The 15,476-nt window shown below is 36.9% G+C and overlaps 1 protein-coding gene across 5 annotated transcripts in view; it reads left to right on the top strand.

Moving 5' to 3' along the window:
• LOC143226686 (uncharacterized) overlaps positions 1 to 15,476 on the top strand; it is a 41,609-nt gene that overhangs the window by 17,800 nt on the left and 8,333 nt on the right. For all 5 annotated transcript variants that reach the window (XM_076457980.1, XM_076457982.1, XM_076457979.1 and 2 more), the window contains 3 exons: positions 5,652 to 5,754; positions 6,302 to 6,431; positions 11,114 to 11,165. In XM_076457980.1, the coding sequence (XP_076314095.1) occupies positions 5,652 to 5,754; positions 6,302 to 6,431; positions 11,114 to 11,165 (285 nt within the window). The remainder of the gene's footprint in view (positions 1 to 5,651; positions 5,755 to 6,301; positions 6,432 to 11,113; positions 11,166 to 15,476) is intronic.

The raw sequence follows: 15,476 nt of genomic DNA, 5'->3' as shown, positions 1-15,476 counted from the left end.
TTATTATTTCAAAAGCATTGTTCAATATAATGAATTCTCAAGTGAAGGTAACAGAGCTACAAACACAGGATGTGTTTCTGTTGTGGTTTCTGGAAACTCATTGACTGTTATTTTTATGCAGCATGCTTTAGGACCTTTCCTACCACTTTGGTTGATATTCATGAGGACATTTAATTTAACTAACTGTTCCTCCCAACTAGGTTTGCTTTTGGTATCTCTTTACCATTTGCAAAAAACCATCAACCTACCATTCACTTTGTGGATATGGTATCTCAGGTATGTGCCTTTCTTTTCTTCATGAAACCAATTCTCAGGATTACTTTTTTTTCTGTCTTCACTTGATATCAGGGTTTATTCTAATTCATTTCTTGAAAAACTCCACACTTACAACCACATGACTCACACTTCTCACTTTGTTTTTTTTTTCTCTTGTTCAGTTCTTTTTATTTTTGTATTCCAAGTCTGTGGAATCTGTTTTTCCCTGCTTGAGGAGCAGAACCTTTTTCTGTTATTTCACTCTAATTTCCTGTTTTTATGACTTTTCCTTACCATCCTTCTACATTCCCTCTCCTATTTCCAACTTTGTCTGAGGCACTTTCTCATGCTGTAGAGGCATTTCCCAGAGGTTCACTTTATCATCTTAAGTCCGTTCCACTTTGCCTCTTTTTGGTCCCAGATTCTTACTGACAGTTTTTTTCTTTTTTTCTTTCTTGATCTCTTTTCAATGTCCTTTTTTCTTTCCTCTGGTCCCATTTCTCTTCAGCATCTCATGCCATTGAAAGATTATACACTCTTTCCACAGGTCTTTTGCTCTCACCCCTTGGTGGTCACTTCAGTAGGCTTAGGACTGATGATTGATTATTGACCTATCATCTCTTAACCAGTTTCTGCCCATTCCATGTTTCTGGTTGGAGAATTATTTCCTCTTCATGATTTTTTTTTTTTACTTGACTCATGAGTGTCCAATGACTCAACCCTCCAGGTGTTTTACATGTTTCACTTGACTCATGAGTGTCCAACTACTCAACCCTCCAGGTGTTTTTCATGTTTCACTTGACTCATGAGTGTCCAATGACTCAACCCTCCAGGTGTTTTTCATGTTTCACTTGACTCATGAGTGTCCAATGACTCAACCCTCCAGGTGTTTTTCATGTTTCACTTGACTCATGAGTGTCCAACTACTCAACCCTCCAGGTGTTTTTCATGTTTCACTTGACTCATGAGTGTCCAACTACTCAACCCTCCAGGTGTTTTTCATGTTTCACTTGACTCATGAGTGTCCAACTACTCAACCCTCCAGGTGTTTTTCATGTTTCACTTGACTCATGAGTGTCCAACTACTCAACCTTCCAGGTGTTTTTCATGTTTCACTTGACTCATGAGTGTCCAATGACTCAACCCTCCAGGTGTTTTTCATGTTTCACTTGACTCATGAGTGTCCAATGACTCAACCCTCCAGGTGTTTTTCATGTTTCACTTGACTCATGAGTGTCCAACGACTCAACCCTCCAGGTGTTTTCATGTTTCACTTGACTCATGAGTGTTCAACGACTCAACCCTCCAGGTGTTTTTCATGTTTCACTTGACTCATGAGTGTCCAATGACTCAACCCTCCAGGTGTTTTCATGTTTCACTTGACTCATGAGTGTCCAACTACTCAACCCTCCAGGTGTTTTTTCATGTTTCACTTGACTCATGAGTGTCCAATGACTCAACCCTCCAGGTGTTTTTCATGTTTCACTTGACTCATGAGTGTCCAATGACTCAACCCTCCAGGTGTTTTTCATGTTTCACTTGACTCATGAGTGTCCAATGACTCAACCCTCCAGGTGTTTTTCATGTTTCACTTGACTCATGAGTGTCCAACTACTCAACCCTCCAGGTGTTTTTCATGTTTCACTTGACTCATGAGTGTCCAACTACTCAACCCTCCAGGTGTTTTTCATGTTTCACTTGACTCATGAGTGTCCAATGACTCAACCCTCCAGGTGTTTTTCATGTTTCACTTGACTCATGAGTGTCCAATGACCCAACCTCCAGGTGTTTTTCATGTTTCACTTGACTCATGAGTGTCCAACTACTCAACCCTCCAGGTGTTTTTCATGTTTCACTTGACTCATGAGTGTCCAATGACTCAACCCTCCAGGTGTTTTTCATGTTTCACTTGACTCATGAGTGTCCAATGACTCAACCCTCCAGGTGTTTTCATGTTTCACTTGACTCATGAGTGTCCAATGACTCAACCCTCCAGGTGTTTTTCATGTTTCACTTGACTCATGAGTGTCCAACGACTCAACCCTCCAGGTGTTTTCATGTTTCACTTGACTCATGAGTGTCCAACTACTCAACCCTCCAGGTGTTTTTCATGTTTCACTTGACTCATGAGTGTCCAATGACTCAACCCTCCAGGTGTTTTCATGTTTCACTTGACTCATGAGTGTCCAACTACTCAACCCTCCAGGTGTTTTTCATGTTTCACTTGACTCATGAGTGTCCAACGACTCAACCCTCCAGGTGTTTTTCATGTTTCACTTGACTCATGAGTGTCCAACTACTCAACCCTCCAGGTGTTTTTCATGTTTCACTTGACTCATGAGTGTCCAACTACTCAACCCTCCAGGTGTTTTTCATGTTTCACTTGACTCATGAGTGTCCAATGACTCAACCCTCCAGGTGTTTTTCATGTTTCACTTGACTCATGAGTGTCCAACTACTCAACCCTCCAGGTGTTTTTTCATGTTTCACTTGACTCATGAGTGTCCAATGACTCAACCCTCCAGGTGTTTTCATGTTTCACTTGACTCATGAGTGTCCAACTACTCAACCCTCCAGGTGTTTTTCATGTTTCACTTGACTCATGAGTGTCCAATGACTCAACCCTCCAGGTGTTTTTTTCATGTTTCACTTGACTCATGAGTGTCCAACTACTCAACCCTCCAGGTGTTTTTCATGTTTCACTTGACTCATGAGTGTCCAAGGACTCAACCCTCCAGGTGTTTTTCATGTTTCACTTGACTCATGAGTGTCCAACTGACTCAACCCTCCAGGTGTTTTTCATGTTTCACTTGACTCATGAGTGTCCAATGACTCAACCCTCCAGGTGTTTTCATGTTTCACTTGACTCATGAGTGTCCAACTACTCAACCCTCCAGGTGTTTTTCATGTTTCACTTGACTCATGAGTGTCCAACCACTCAACCCTCCAGGTGTTTTTCATGTTTCACTTGACTCATGAGTGTCCAACCACTCAACCCTCCAGGTGTTTTCATGTTTCACTTGACTCATGAGTGTCCAACTACTCAACCCTCCAGGTGTTTTTCATGTTTCACTTGACTCATGAGTGTCCAATGACTCAACCCTCCAGGTGTTTTTCATGTTTCACTTGACTCATGAGTGTCCAACTACTCAACCCTCCAGGTGTTTTCATGTTTCACTTGACTCATGAGTGTCCAACTACTCAACCCTCCAGGTGTTTTTCATGTTTCACTTGACTCATGAGTGTCCAACTACTCAACCCTCCAGGTGTTTTTCATGTTTCACTTGACTCATGAGTGTCCAATGACTCAACCCTCCAGGTGTTTTTCATGTTTCACTTGACTCATGAGTGTCCAACGACTCAACCCTCCAGGTGTTTTTCATGTTTCACTTGACTCATGAGTGTCCAATGACTCAACCCTCCAGGTGTTTTTCATGTTTCACTTGACTCATGAGTGTCCAATGACTCAACCCTCCAGGTGTTTTTCATGTTTCACTTGACTCATGAGTGTCCAATGACTCAACCCTCCAGGTGTTTTTCATGTTTCGTACAATGGAATTTAGTATTTCAGTTACATACTTTTCCCTTTCGTTATGGCATCAGCTGCTTGTGTCTTCTGTCATGGTGGCTTTCACTCAACACCTATTTGGGGCTATGTTTCCATATTTGCTTTGCTATTTGGCTTCTACTTACCCATTCTTAGGATATGTCTCTCTCAGTCTCACACCTTCCCCATTATCATGCCTACACACCAGTTAGTATATCTGGGCTTTTTATTTTACTCTTGTCTGTGTTGGGTTCAGCCTTTACTTCTTTGCTTGTGAACTATTGAATATCTAGTTCAGTGGTTCCCAAATGGTTTGGTGCAAAGCCATCTTGGTGTGCTGCAAACTTTATAAATGTATGGCATCGATTATGCTTTTTTATGACTGTGTAAAATAATCAGGTTTATTTAGCCAATGTGGTATTATTGAATTGAGAGCATTTTTCTTTATTCATAATAATTAGAAATTAGTGTATTTCATGTTTTTAATTAGAAAAACTGTGCTCTCTTTAGGTGCAGGGCTAGACGAGTATGCCGTAAAGTTAACATTATTTTCCTAGTGTGCTGTGAGCACAAAATATTTGGAAACCACTGGTCTAGTTACTTGCACTTTTCATTTTCCTCTTGTTCATAAGGTTCTTTCCCTTTTGTGGGATCTGGTTTCCTTGTAATCACACATTCCTTTGTGGCATTCATACATGCACTTCCCCAGTGAATTTGCAAAACCAGTGCAATTTTATTTGAGATCCATTGCTCTCGACTGATGGCCAGACCATGCCAGAAGCACAACTGGCAATTCATTACCACCGACCAGATATCCATCTTTCTGTAGTTGATTCCTTTTTGAGTCGTGTTGCATCTTTGTACAACATTACATTTTCTGGTGTTTAGGCTTGTTAAGTTCATGTCACATCAATTTACTCCAACTTCTCAAGTTTTGTTGGGTATGTTCTCATTTCCTACTTCTTCTGGGTGATCAGTGTCATGATACACTCTGACAATTCCATGGTGATTTCATATATCACTACTCAAAAGGACATCTATTCTTTGCTTTCAAGTGTTGGACTTCCTTTTCTGGTCATTTTTTCCATCAAATTGATTTTGTTATTTACGTATCATGGTTTTCGAACTTTGCAGTGAATCATCTCTCTTGGCCAAATTTTGTTCTGTCCACAGTGTGGTCTCTCCATCCTTAGGGTTTTTCCTTGGCTTTCTCTTGGTTGAACACATCTCTCGTGGATCTCTTTGCCTTTTCTCTAAACTTTAGTATACTTCCCTTATCCTCATCCTTAAGCTCAGGCTGTTGATAATTTTAGCCAGGACTGTATGCCTTGCCTGCTCTTCAAAGAGTATGGGATGAATGATTTCTCTGCTAGACTTCTGTTTCAAGTATGTTTTTCTACAAGATGTATTTCATAATTAAGCTGTAATGGTTTGTGTTGGTAAAATTTGTTGACATGATTATGTGATACTAATTTCACTCAGCTGAAGATGTTCTGTACTTTATTTTCTTTAAAGTTTTAATATCCGTACCAACCATCTTGAAAATACATTTTTACTTGAAGTCAGTTTCTTGTCAACATGAATTTTAGGGCAAATGCTTAAGGGGAAGCAACCTCTGCACATAGTAACTATCCCTTAAACATTTGCCCTAAAATTCATGTTGACAAGAAACCAACTTCAAGTAAAAATGTATTTTGAAGATGGCAAGAAATATATTTATGGCTAGTTTGATAAAATATGTTTGTTTAATAGTTTCTAAAGCACAAGTTTTGTATATGTTAAAGTACAAGAAATATTTGGAAGAGTTTTCAAAGGGTTTGGATAATTCAGAACTTGATGTATTTTACAGTTGTGGCAGAAGCTTCAGAAAGCCCAGGCAGAGGTTGAAATACTCAGAAGGACTAGGGGAGATTCACATCCACATGTTGATTATGAGGGTCCTGGATTTGCTGGTAGGCAGATATGTGCTTATGGAACACTTGTTTAAAGTTTATAAAATGTAATAGTAACCTAATTTAGTTATCCAATTGCGATCCATTGAAACTGTCATTTTCAGTTTGGGAGTACACAAGAACTTTTGAAAATTATTAAAAGAAATAAGTCCAATGCTTTGAACTTGGCAGGCAACCTCAATGAGTTACCAATATATTTTATTAGCCACTATTGACATTCACATACTGTGAAAACCTGAATATTGGATTTTAAAAAATAATTGTTTTATTTGCCTGTTTATATATTGTTATGTATCAGAAATACACGAACTGATTCAGTTAGGCACCATACAGGTTAATAAGTTGTTTCTGGAATGTATGTTTGGAAGTTTTAGTAGAGAAATGGTCTTTAGTGATGAATGATTAGTCTTAAATCCAACCAAGATTGTTTTAGTTCTTAAGTTTCTGAAACTGTTTTCTTTTCTTTAAACATTATTAGAAAAAACAATCATTAAATGTTTTAATATAATCAGGTGTTAATGTAAATATTTTGGCTTCCCTTTCATAGAACTTTTAGGAAGTATATATTATGCACAGAAAGACAGAGATGAGGCTGTTAACTCAAGGTTGAGGTTGGCAAATCAGGAGAGGGATAGAGCAGTAGAACAGCTTCATCAAGCTGTGCATGTCCTTGGAAGGTAAGTAGAAAATATGAAATCATGATAACAGCTGCTCTAGAGAACTGTAGCTTTCATTGAGTGATAACAGTTGTATGTGAATGAAATTGTGTCATTATATTAGTAAGTAACCTCACTGTTGAGATTTGAGAAACATTCCATGCTTGGACAAACCAATTTGAAAACCAAAACACACAAAATGAAAGTACCTCACAGAGAAATAATAAGACAACTTATCAAAAAGAAAATGTATAGTTTTTTAAGATAAGGTTTGTAAACAAATAAATGATTGGCAAATGTGGTAGTTAAACTTTGTACATTTCAGTGTTAAAAAAAAATTGTAAGAATGTTGATTAATTGATGTAACAGTAGTTACAAACAATGTACATTTTAGTGTTAACAGAGATGGATCAAAGTGCACATTTGTTTTACAGTTACATTCAAAATCTAATTAAATTACTTTATTATCAATGTATGTCATTCATCTGGCATTTTATAATTGAAAGTCACTCTAATGAAAGTTTAATTTCTTATTTTCAAAAGGAAATATGGTCCAGCTCCATTTATCTGGTTAACTGTGGATTTAAGTAATTATTGTCACATAGTGGAGTGGCTGTATTATTTGGGTATCACCATATGGGGTCAACTTTGAGATCAGACTGGAGCCTCAATAGCACAATACAAACCCCCTAAACCTCTACCATAATACTCACCTTTCTATGTTCCTGTATAATACAGGATCTTATAATAATGTCTTACTTACCCAATTTTGCATTTTTGTCTAAAATATAGTTCCATACCGAATTTTTTGATTGACAGGTAAATGTAAAATTTAGGACTACAATGATTTTTCCTTCATACATGTGGCGACATCTGGTGGTAATTATAGTCATATCATGAAATAACAACTCTCCTATTTCCATCAGTATTAGATGTGGAAGTGGTCAACACATAATTTGTCTCTAGTTTCAGACTGGTGTTCATCACTTAAAGAATCACTGGGAGAGTAGAAATGGGTGTTATCTGTATGAAATGAATTGACAGTTTTATTTCAGGGATTTAAATTGAAATGTTTTTTTTTTTCTCATATCATTTATAGACTAAAATTTAATAAAAAAAATATAACACTAGACTTTAACATGCACTTTTCTGTCACTTTCAATGACAGTCAAAGTTGTCAACCTGTGACTCAACAATCTAAATGTGCACATCACACTCTTGAGAATCAAACTTTTCAAATTCCAGTCACCTGTGTGGATGGGTAAAATTCTTTTTTGCAATAAAGGTGTGATCAGCAATCTTTTTACTGGTACTGACTGCTGCTGTAATGTAAACCATACCTGGATGATTTTAAGAAATAAACACACAAAATGTAAAAAAAGAATAATGTAAATGAAGAAATCTTTCATTTAGTTATTTATTAAGAAAGAAGAAGGGTTTATTAAACATGAAAAATGAACATAACATTACAGTAATGTTTGTACAGTATGATAAGACAGAGATTTGGCTGAAAAAGCAGAGCTCTCTTTATTGTTAGGGAAAGGAGACAAAACTTAAACACACATTTTATTTATTAAGAAAGAAGAAGGGTTTATTAAACATGAAAAATGAACGATGATCCATGAAAAGGTTAGAAGCTGAGTCTGTTAATATAAGCCTGTGAGTAACTATAATTGTCCGTTACAGCTTACAGTAATTCTAGCAAACAGAAGTGTACTGATATTGTTTTGTAGTTTTAAACTTTTACGCTTCATTAGAATGAAGAAAGTCTAGGATATAAATGGTTACCAAAAAAAACAACATTTGATATTCATTTATGAGGCTCTGGAAGTTACCATAGTCGAGGTGATCTTGCTGCAGAAAAATAAAAAATTGATAAAGAATAACTAAACCAATTATGAATGAGAGTGAGTCTCATAAGGAAGGCAGTAAATTGAAATATTCTGTTTGTGTTAATTATAAGTAATTCAGTAGCAAGCGTCGGACGGAACTATTATCATGTAAGACAACATGTTTGTGGTGTCAGTTTATAGCATGTAAAGCAGGAAGAATATGTGTAACAAGTTTTCATTTTATCTCATGGATATCTAACATGTATGTATGTAAGTCTTTTAACAGTTTAAATGTGTTGTTTGTTTCTTATCTGCAACTTCCTGACTGATAAGAAAATAGTTGAATTACATTTTTAACGTAAAAGGTTGTGACATGTTCTTTGACCTATCTGTTTTTGGAGGTTTAAAGGAAGTCTGTGAGAGGGCAATGATCTTTGGACTTTGATTAGTTTGTTCACAGTAATCTGATGGTTATGCATATTTTTGTGATACTATGTTTACGAGCTAGGTCAAATTGACAGACCCCACCCCCACCCCTGTAATCTTGGGTTTCGGATTCAAATCCCATCACACCAAACATGTTCGCCCTTTTGGCCATGGGGAAATTATAATGTGAAGGTCAATCCCACTATTCATTGGTAAAAGAACAGCCCAAGAGTTGCATTACTAAATTAGGGACGATTAGCACAGGTATTCCTTGTGTAGCTTTGCACAAAAATCAAACTAAACCCACCTCTGTATCTGTTAAGTTGTACATAATAATGTATATAGTAATTTTGAATTTAATACATATTTATTCACAAAATGTGACAAACTTTCATTAAAGATTTAGTTACATTTTGTTGCACACAAAATGTCAAATTTTTAAATAAAGTATTTTTGCTAACCATTGGTCTGTAAATTTCTGATGCCTTTTCTGTGAGAGAAAGGTGATTTTTTTTATAAGACTAAAATATTTCTTTTCATTTTACAATTTCAAATTTCATTTTCATACCCTCTGCAGTTTCCAAATGGATACTGAAAGTTTTTCATTGAAACTGTATTCTGTCTCTTATTTTCTGTCTCCTACTGCTAACTACAGTGACAGCTTTCACAAACTAAATAAATATAAATTATACCATTTTACTCTGCACTGATTATGAAAGTTCCAAATTTCTCATCTCCACAACTTCAGCTGTTAACTTTTTCTTGTCAGCTTCATTTGTAATTTTATGGATTTATTATTGCTGTAATATAAGCCAAATGGTGTAGTAATCCTTACATGGAGAGGAATTAATCGTGTGAGTTTCTTGCCTATTACCCTTAAGAGCCAATGATCACGAGGTGTCGAGGTGTCGTGTTATATATACACATACATGCTTGCATGCATTCAATGTGAAATGTTTTATTTTATTGCAGGCTGCACTGGGAGTTGCTGATTTTGATAGTTTATTTATTCTTGTTGAAAAACATGTAATAAGCAAAATGCTTATTTAAAATCAGGGATTTCTACTACTTCATAACTCTAGCTAAGTTCCACATGAATAAGGAGTGAAAATGTTTTCCATGGCATTTCCAAAAAGACTTAGTTTTAAAATACGTATTATAGAAGACAAAAATTTATCATTCACTAGGAAAGAATGACCTAAAACTACTAAAAAATTTATCTGGCTTTTTAAATAATCTATAAATCAGTTTAAAACATTCCTTTAATGTTCCAAGCAGCAACATACGATCAATATAAATTATACAGTTCTATTGACTAACAGTTTATTGCTGGAAAACTAAACAAGGAATTTTAATATATCTATAAAGATGAGTCTGTTCTTTGTTTTGGTTACAAATGTCCATCAGTTATGTAAAGTTGATCAGCAAACAATCTTGGAACGGCTGGTACAGATATTAACACTTTTGTTGATAAGCATGCATACCTGTTTATGCTCTTGTCCCTTAGATGTGCCCAGTAATGGTCAGTTGCAAACTCTCTCTTTTTTAACCTAAAAATAACCTAGGATGATCAAAATGTTGTTCCATGCTCATTAGTAAAAGTGTTTATATTCATACCAGCCATTCTGACGTGCATTTTTATTTCCAGTGGGTTTCTTGTCATCAAAAGCAAACAATCTTGAAAGTCAGAGATATGTTTCTAGTAGATTTGACAAATTTGTTAATATCTAAACAAATTCAGAGGGAAAGAAGTCCAGAGTTCAAATTTTTCTTATAATTATGTGTAGTTTATGTTTTAAATTGGTTAAAAACTGCAGCAGTTTATTTTTGATGGTAAAAGTGATCTTTCGTGTTTTGTTTTTGATGGTAAAAGTGATTTCTTGCGTGCCTCGTGATAAAGAAAATTAAAGTTTTTAGAAATTTGTTTTGGTGTAATATTTAATAAGTTAAAACTCTCTAAGTGAATACATTTGTAGTAAAGTTCTTTAACACTGCAAAAGGTTGTGACATGTACAAGAAGTGCTAAACCAAGATGTGAAGGTTTAACAAAGAAACCTTTGTTAAAGGAATTATAGTCAGTTGATTTGTATCTTATGGTTAGTCAATGTAACAGTAGTAACAGTTTATGTTAGGAAAGAGTTGTATGAGAATTGGTTGATCTTTGTATTCTGGTTGGTTAATGCAAAAGTAATCATATGACAGTGTTTATTTCAGTGTTCAAGGAATTTGTTGATCATTGTACTGTGGTTTATTAGTAGTCGTGTAACAGTTCACCTTGTATGTTTCAATATGTCGATAGTCGTAAACAAACATTTCACCTTTTATGTTTCAGTACGTCGCTAGTCATATAATATTTCAACTTGTGTGTTTCAACATTTAAAAAGTATTTTGACAGCTTGTTGAACTTTGATATTATGGTAATTGGTTGATATTTGTTTTGTTCAGTAATCACTTGCCAGACACAGACAGCTGTGATGATGAAGATTCTGTAGATTTGGTAAGATGTATTTTGATAACTGTTTATCGTTTATGTAAATTTGTACTTCAACTGATTTTTTGAAATTTCAATACTTTTTTAGCATATAACATTTCACATAAATAGACTTTTAATTATACGAATACTTCATGGTTGTTTTTAGGGTTAATTTCACTCCATAAGAATGATGTGCTGTTTTTTTACTTCCTCATCTCGTGCATACTCAGCCTTATGACTGTGGGTATGTACTATTAACCAGTGCTGTAGTTTCCATAGTAACATCTTTGTGAGGTTGTGTTAGACCACATCCCTTGAGAAATTATTCATAAACCCTACACTGGATGTGTATGTTTGCTTGAAAAGCTTTTCAGAAATCCTACACTGGATGTGGGCTTCCAAGTACCATATTTAAACAGAAGTTGCATACCGTTACTGGAGCTTTACTTTGGAAAGGGGGATTGACAAAAATGTGGTAAGGTAATATTGCTGAGATTCCAGTTCATGTATTCATCGTTTCCCTCAAACCAGTTATTGACTTGGAAGGGTGGAGTTTTGTAGAAGGTTTACATCTGAAGCTTCGACAATCTTTAAATCCTGGTTTGATTACTTACCTCACTAACAGTACCAAAAGATATGTCCATTATAATCACAATAGCTTTTCAGATTAGAGGGCTTTAATGTATAAGCATAGGTCTCATGCAGGTGAGGGTGTTACTTTAGATTGGTTTAGGGTGTCGTTTCAGAGCTCATTGTTATCACAAATGGCCTTCTGTGCTAATTACGTGAAGAGTTCTGAAAACTCAGTTCTTCACGTGTTGTGTCATCTGGATCTAAGATCAGTTAACAGTGCATTGCCATAGGATTAGGTATTTGCTGTGAACTAAATATAGGCAATAAAGATGTGGTGCCTCACATTTACAGCAACATTTTCCTGAATTTGTGTGTATAGACTCTTTAAAGTCTTAAGTGTTTGCTGTAGGTCCAGGAACCACAAAGATAAATTAGATGAAGTAATCCTCTGTTATATTTCCTGTCATTGTTGTGGTTCATGCCTTTTGAAAACTTTAGAATTCATGCAAATCATTCTTGATGAGTTGATCAGTTTCATGTTTAGTCTAACATCAGTGTATAAATGTATCTCCTGATCCCGAAGTTTTCTTATAAATTCATTCTGTCAATGCATACTTCTGCACTTACTTACAGCTACTACGTGACTGCTAGGGTCTCTTTTTGGATCCATGTAAGTAGCAGCAGTCTCATTCTTTTTCAGTCTTTTATACCAAATCAATTGTCCTTGGCAGTATTTGTCTCATGATGCTCTTCACCTGCATCAGTACACCATCTATCATCGAACTGTATATGAGGACCTCATTCAGATTATGTTAACACTTTTTCTCAACAAAGTGTTACTAACAGGTTTCTCAGTATTATGATCTTTCAAAGATACTTTAACAGTTGTCACTGTTATCTGATTGATTTTCATAGTAGTAATTTACGATAAATGAAAAATAAAAAAGTTTGCTATTCTAGTTGACAAACCAATTTATCAAGTGAATTCCCAGGTTATTATTTCCTCACCTCTGATACTTAACACATAGAAATTGGGGGTTGAGAATGTTGGTGATCTTTGATAGTCCTCTGAGGCTGCAATTGAGGGTGATCCTCAGCATTATAGAGAGAATTCATATTTGTTTTTCTTGTGCCTTCTTACAAGCTGTTGGCTTTTTAGTCCCTTGAGACAGTGGTGAGTATGCAGACTTGAAGCATTGGGGTCCAGGGTATGATTCCCTCAGGTGGACATGTTGGATTACCCAGCATTGCTTTGTTCTAACAAAATAAATTGACTTTACAAATGGTTGTTTAAATTAATGGTAATCAACAGTCTTTAAAGGAGGAAAAAAGGGGAGCTAATGTGCATCTGTTTTTTTTTATGTTTTGGGTTTTTTTCTGGTTGTTTTACTTGATAGCTGCTGGGTCTGGGAGCAAATATTTTAGCTTTTCTCTCCATCCATGGATATTGTGGTTCATGCTGAAAGGTTTACTTTTCAGTTATGTGGAGGAATAGTTATGCCTGATCCAACATGTTGTCCCCTCAGTGTGGATTCCTGTATGTGGTGAGGGGACCAACCAGGGAAGATTCTGTTCTTTCAGTTTACCTCCTCTGGGATCTAAACATTCACCCATGTGTTTGCTGTGCTTGGCAACCCGTGAAGGAGAGGAGAGGATGTTGGTGGTCAAGGGTCCAACCCTAACACACCTTTGGCCTTGAATTCCTGTAGATGGGCTGCTTTGGGGTAGCCCCCCTTGGGTCAATCAGCTGGTCAACCAAGTACCAGTGTTGGGTGTTCTCAACAGGTGTTGTGGACATTATATCCCATGCTGGTGTTTGGGTATAGTGCTCACGAAACCCTGGCATTGCTGCAGTGTCCTTGTTTGACATTGTAGTGCTTCCCATGGTGGGGTGGGGTCAGTCGGCACCAAAATTTTCCTTTCTTCATTATGGACACTTGAATTAAAATCTTAATAAAATCTTAATAAAACAGTAAATAAGTAAATGATCATGTCTTGAAGATTCCGAGCAGCAATCCTCACCATCTGTACCACCTGTTGTACTTCATTTTCTAAAATTGCATTCACTTTCATGTAAACCTTTAGAGTAAATGTCTCCCTTTTTCATTCAGAAGGGATTAGAGGGGCTTGCTGGCTCTCCAGAGTCAGTAAAGAAACTTTGATCTGGTTTCATATTGGTGAAAACTTCCACATTTCAACACAGTGAACTCCTCTTGCATTCAAAGGTGATGGGGATATACCTATTGAGGTTACATCTCATGCTACTTTGAATTAGTCAGGAGTTATCATTGAGAGGGATTTGAAGAACATTCCAGAGTCAGAGATTCTTGCTGGTTTCTTGCAAATATAAAATTATGGTGCTGACCAATGTCCTCATTCTCACATTTATGTCACCACGTCTGCCTGGCACCATCAAGGCAGGTTATCCTAATTGCAAAGTACGGCCATACATTCCAAACCCTCTCTCATGTTTCCAGTGTCAATGGTTCGGTCATTTGAAGATGTCATGATGTGGTTCCTTGATGTGTGCTCATTGTAGTGACAAGGACCATAATGCCTGTGAGTGTGAAACGGACCCTCATTGCATCAATTGTAATGGCTCTCATCTGTCCTAATTTTGTTCTTGCCCTAAATGGTTGGAAGAAAAATAGGTGCAGCATTTGAAAGTGATTCATAACATTACCTATCCTGAGTCACGAAAATTGCTGTCCTCCACCTCATCTTGGACATATGCTGCTGTACTTTGTTCCACAACTACTGTGGGAGTGCAGACAGATCTCTCTGGACCTCCTAAAGAATGGTTCTCCAAACAAATGAAAAGTCTCCATGGTTAAAAAGGTTGATGAATCAACTTGTATACATTCCACCAAACCCCAAGATCCACATCCTTTGGTTTCAGGTACAGGCATTTCTTCAGATACATCTTTTTCTCCCACCCCAAGATGCAAAACAATAATTCGTTCATGTCCTCAGTCTCTGGAATTCCCTTCCAACAGCAGAGACCTGCCCAATCGACCAAGGGCAGGATCCATGAAGGTCGATAGACCTCCCTCGAATAAGGACAATAAGGAAGAAAGACGTGGTTGTAAACAGAAGGGTTCTCCACCCAATTCACCTACACATAAATAAAAATGGCCACCCTGATACAATGGAATTGTCGAGGTTTACGTTCTAATCTGGATGACATCAAAACACTGATTGCTGCCTACTATCCTGTTTGTCTTTCCTTGCAGGAAAAAGTTCTGAAACCTGCTGATACAGTCACCTTTCAGTGGTTTTCTTTATACAGAAATAACAGGCTGTGTGATGGACAAGTGCATGGAGGATTGGCACTGTTGGTTGATCAGCACATGGCCCACCCTGTCTTGCCACTCGATGCACTCTTGGAGGCTGTAGCCATCTGTATTTCCTTGGGTCATACCATCACTGTTTGTTCTCTCTACCTGTCACCTGGAGAGACCTATGATCAATCACATCTTGATGCTCTCATTGAACAGTTGCCGTCTCTCTTTTTCCTCCTGGGGGACTTTAATGGACATCATCCCCTCTGGGGAAGTGCTGATATTGATAGGAGGGGTCACTCTGTAGAGTGTATGCTCTCTGATCACAACCTTTCTCATTTCAATACTGGTTCTTCTACTTATTTCTATCCACCTAGTCAGTCCTTTACTGCTATTGATCTCTGTTTGCTCCCCTTTTTTCAATTTTTCATGGAGGGTTGACAATAATCCATGAAGCAGTGATCATTTTCCTATACTTTTG

This window comes from Tachypleus tridentatus, chromosome 9 (assembly GCF_004210375.1).
Source record: "Tachypleus tridentatus isolate NWPU-2018 chromosome 9, ASM421037v1, whole genome shotgun sequence".
In the NCBI taxonomy this organism is placed as follows: Eukaryota; Metazoa; Arthropoda; class Merostomata; order Xiphosura; family Limulidae; genus Tachypleus; species Tachypleus tridentatus.
Note: the sequence above shows the minus strand (reverse complement) of the source record. Positions and strands in the feature narration are given on the sequence as shown.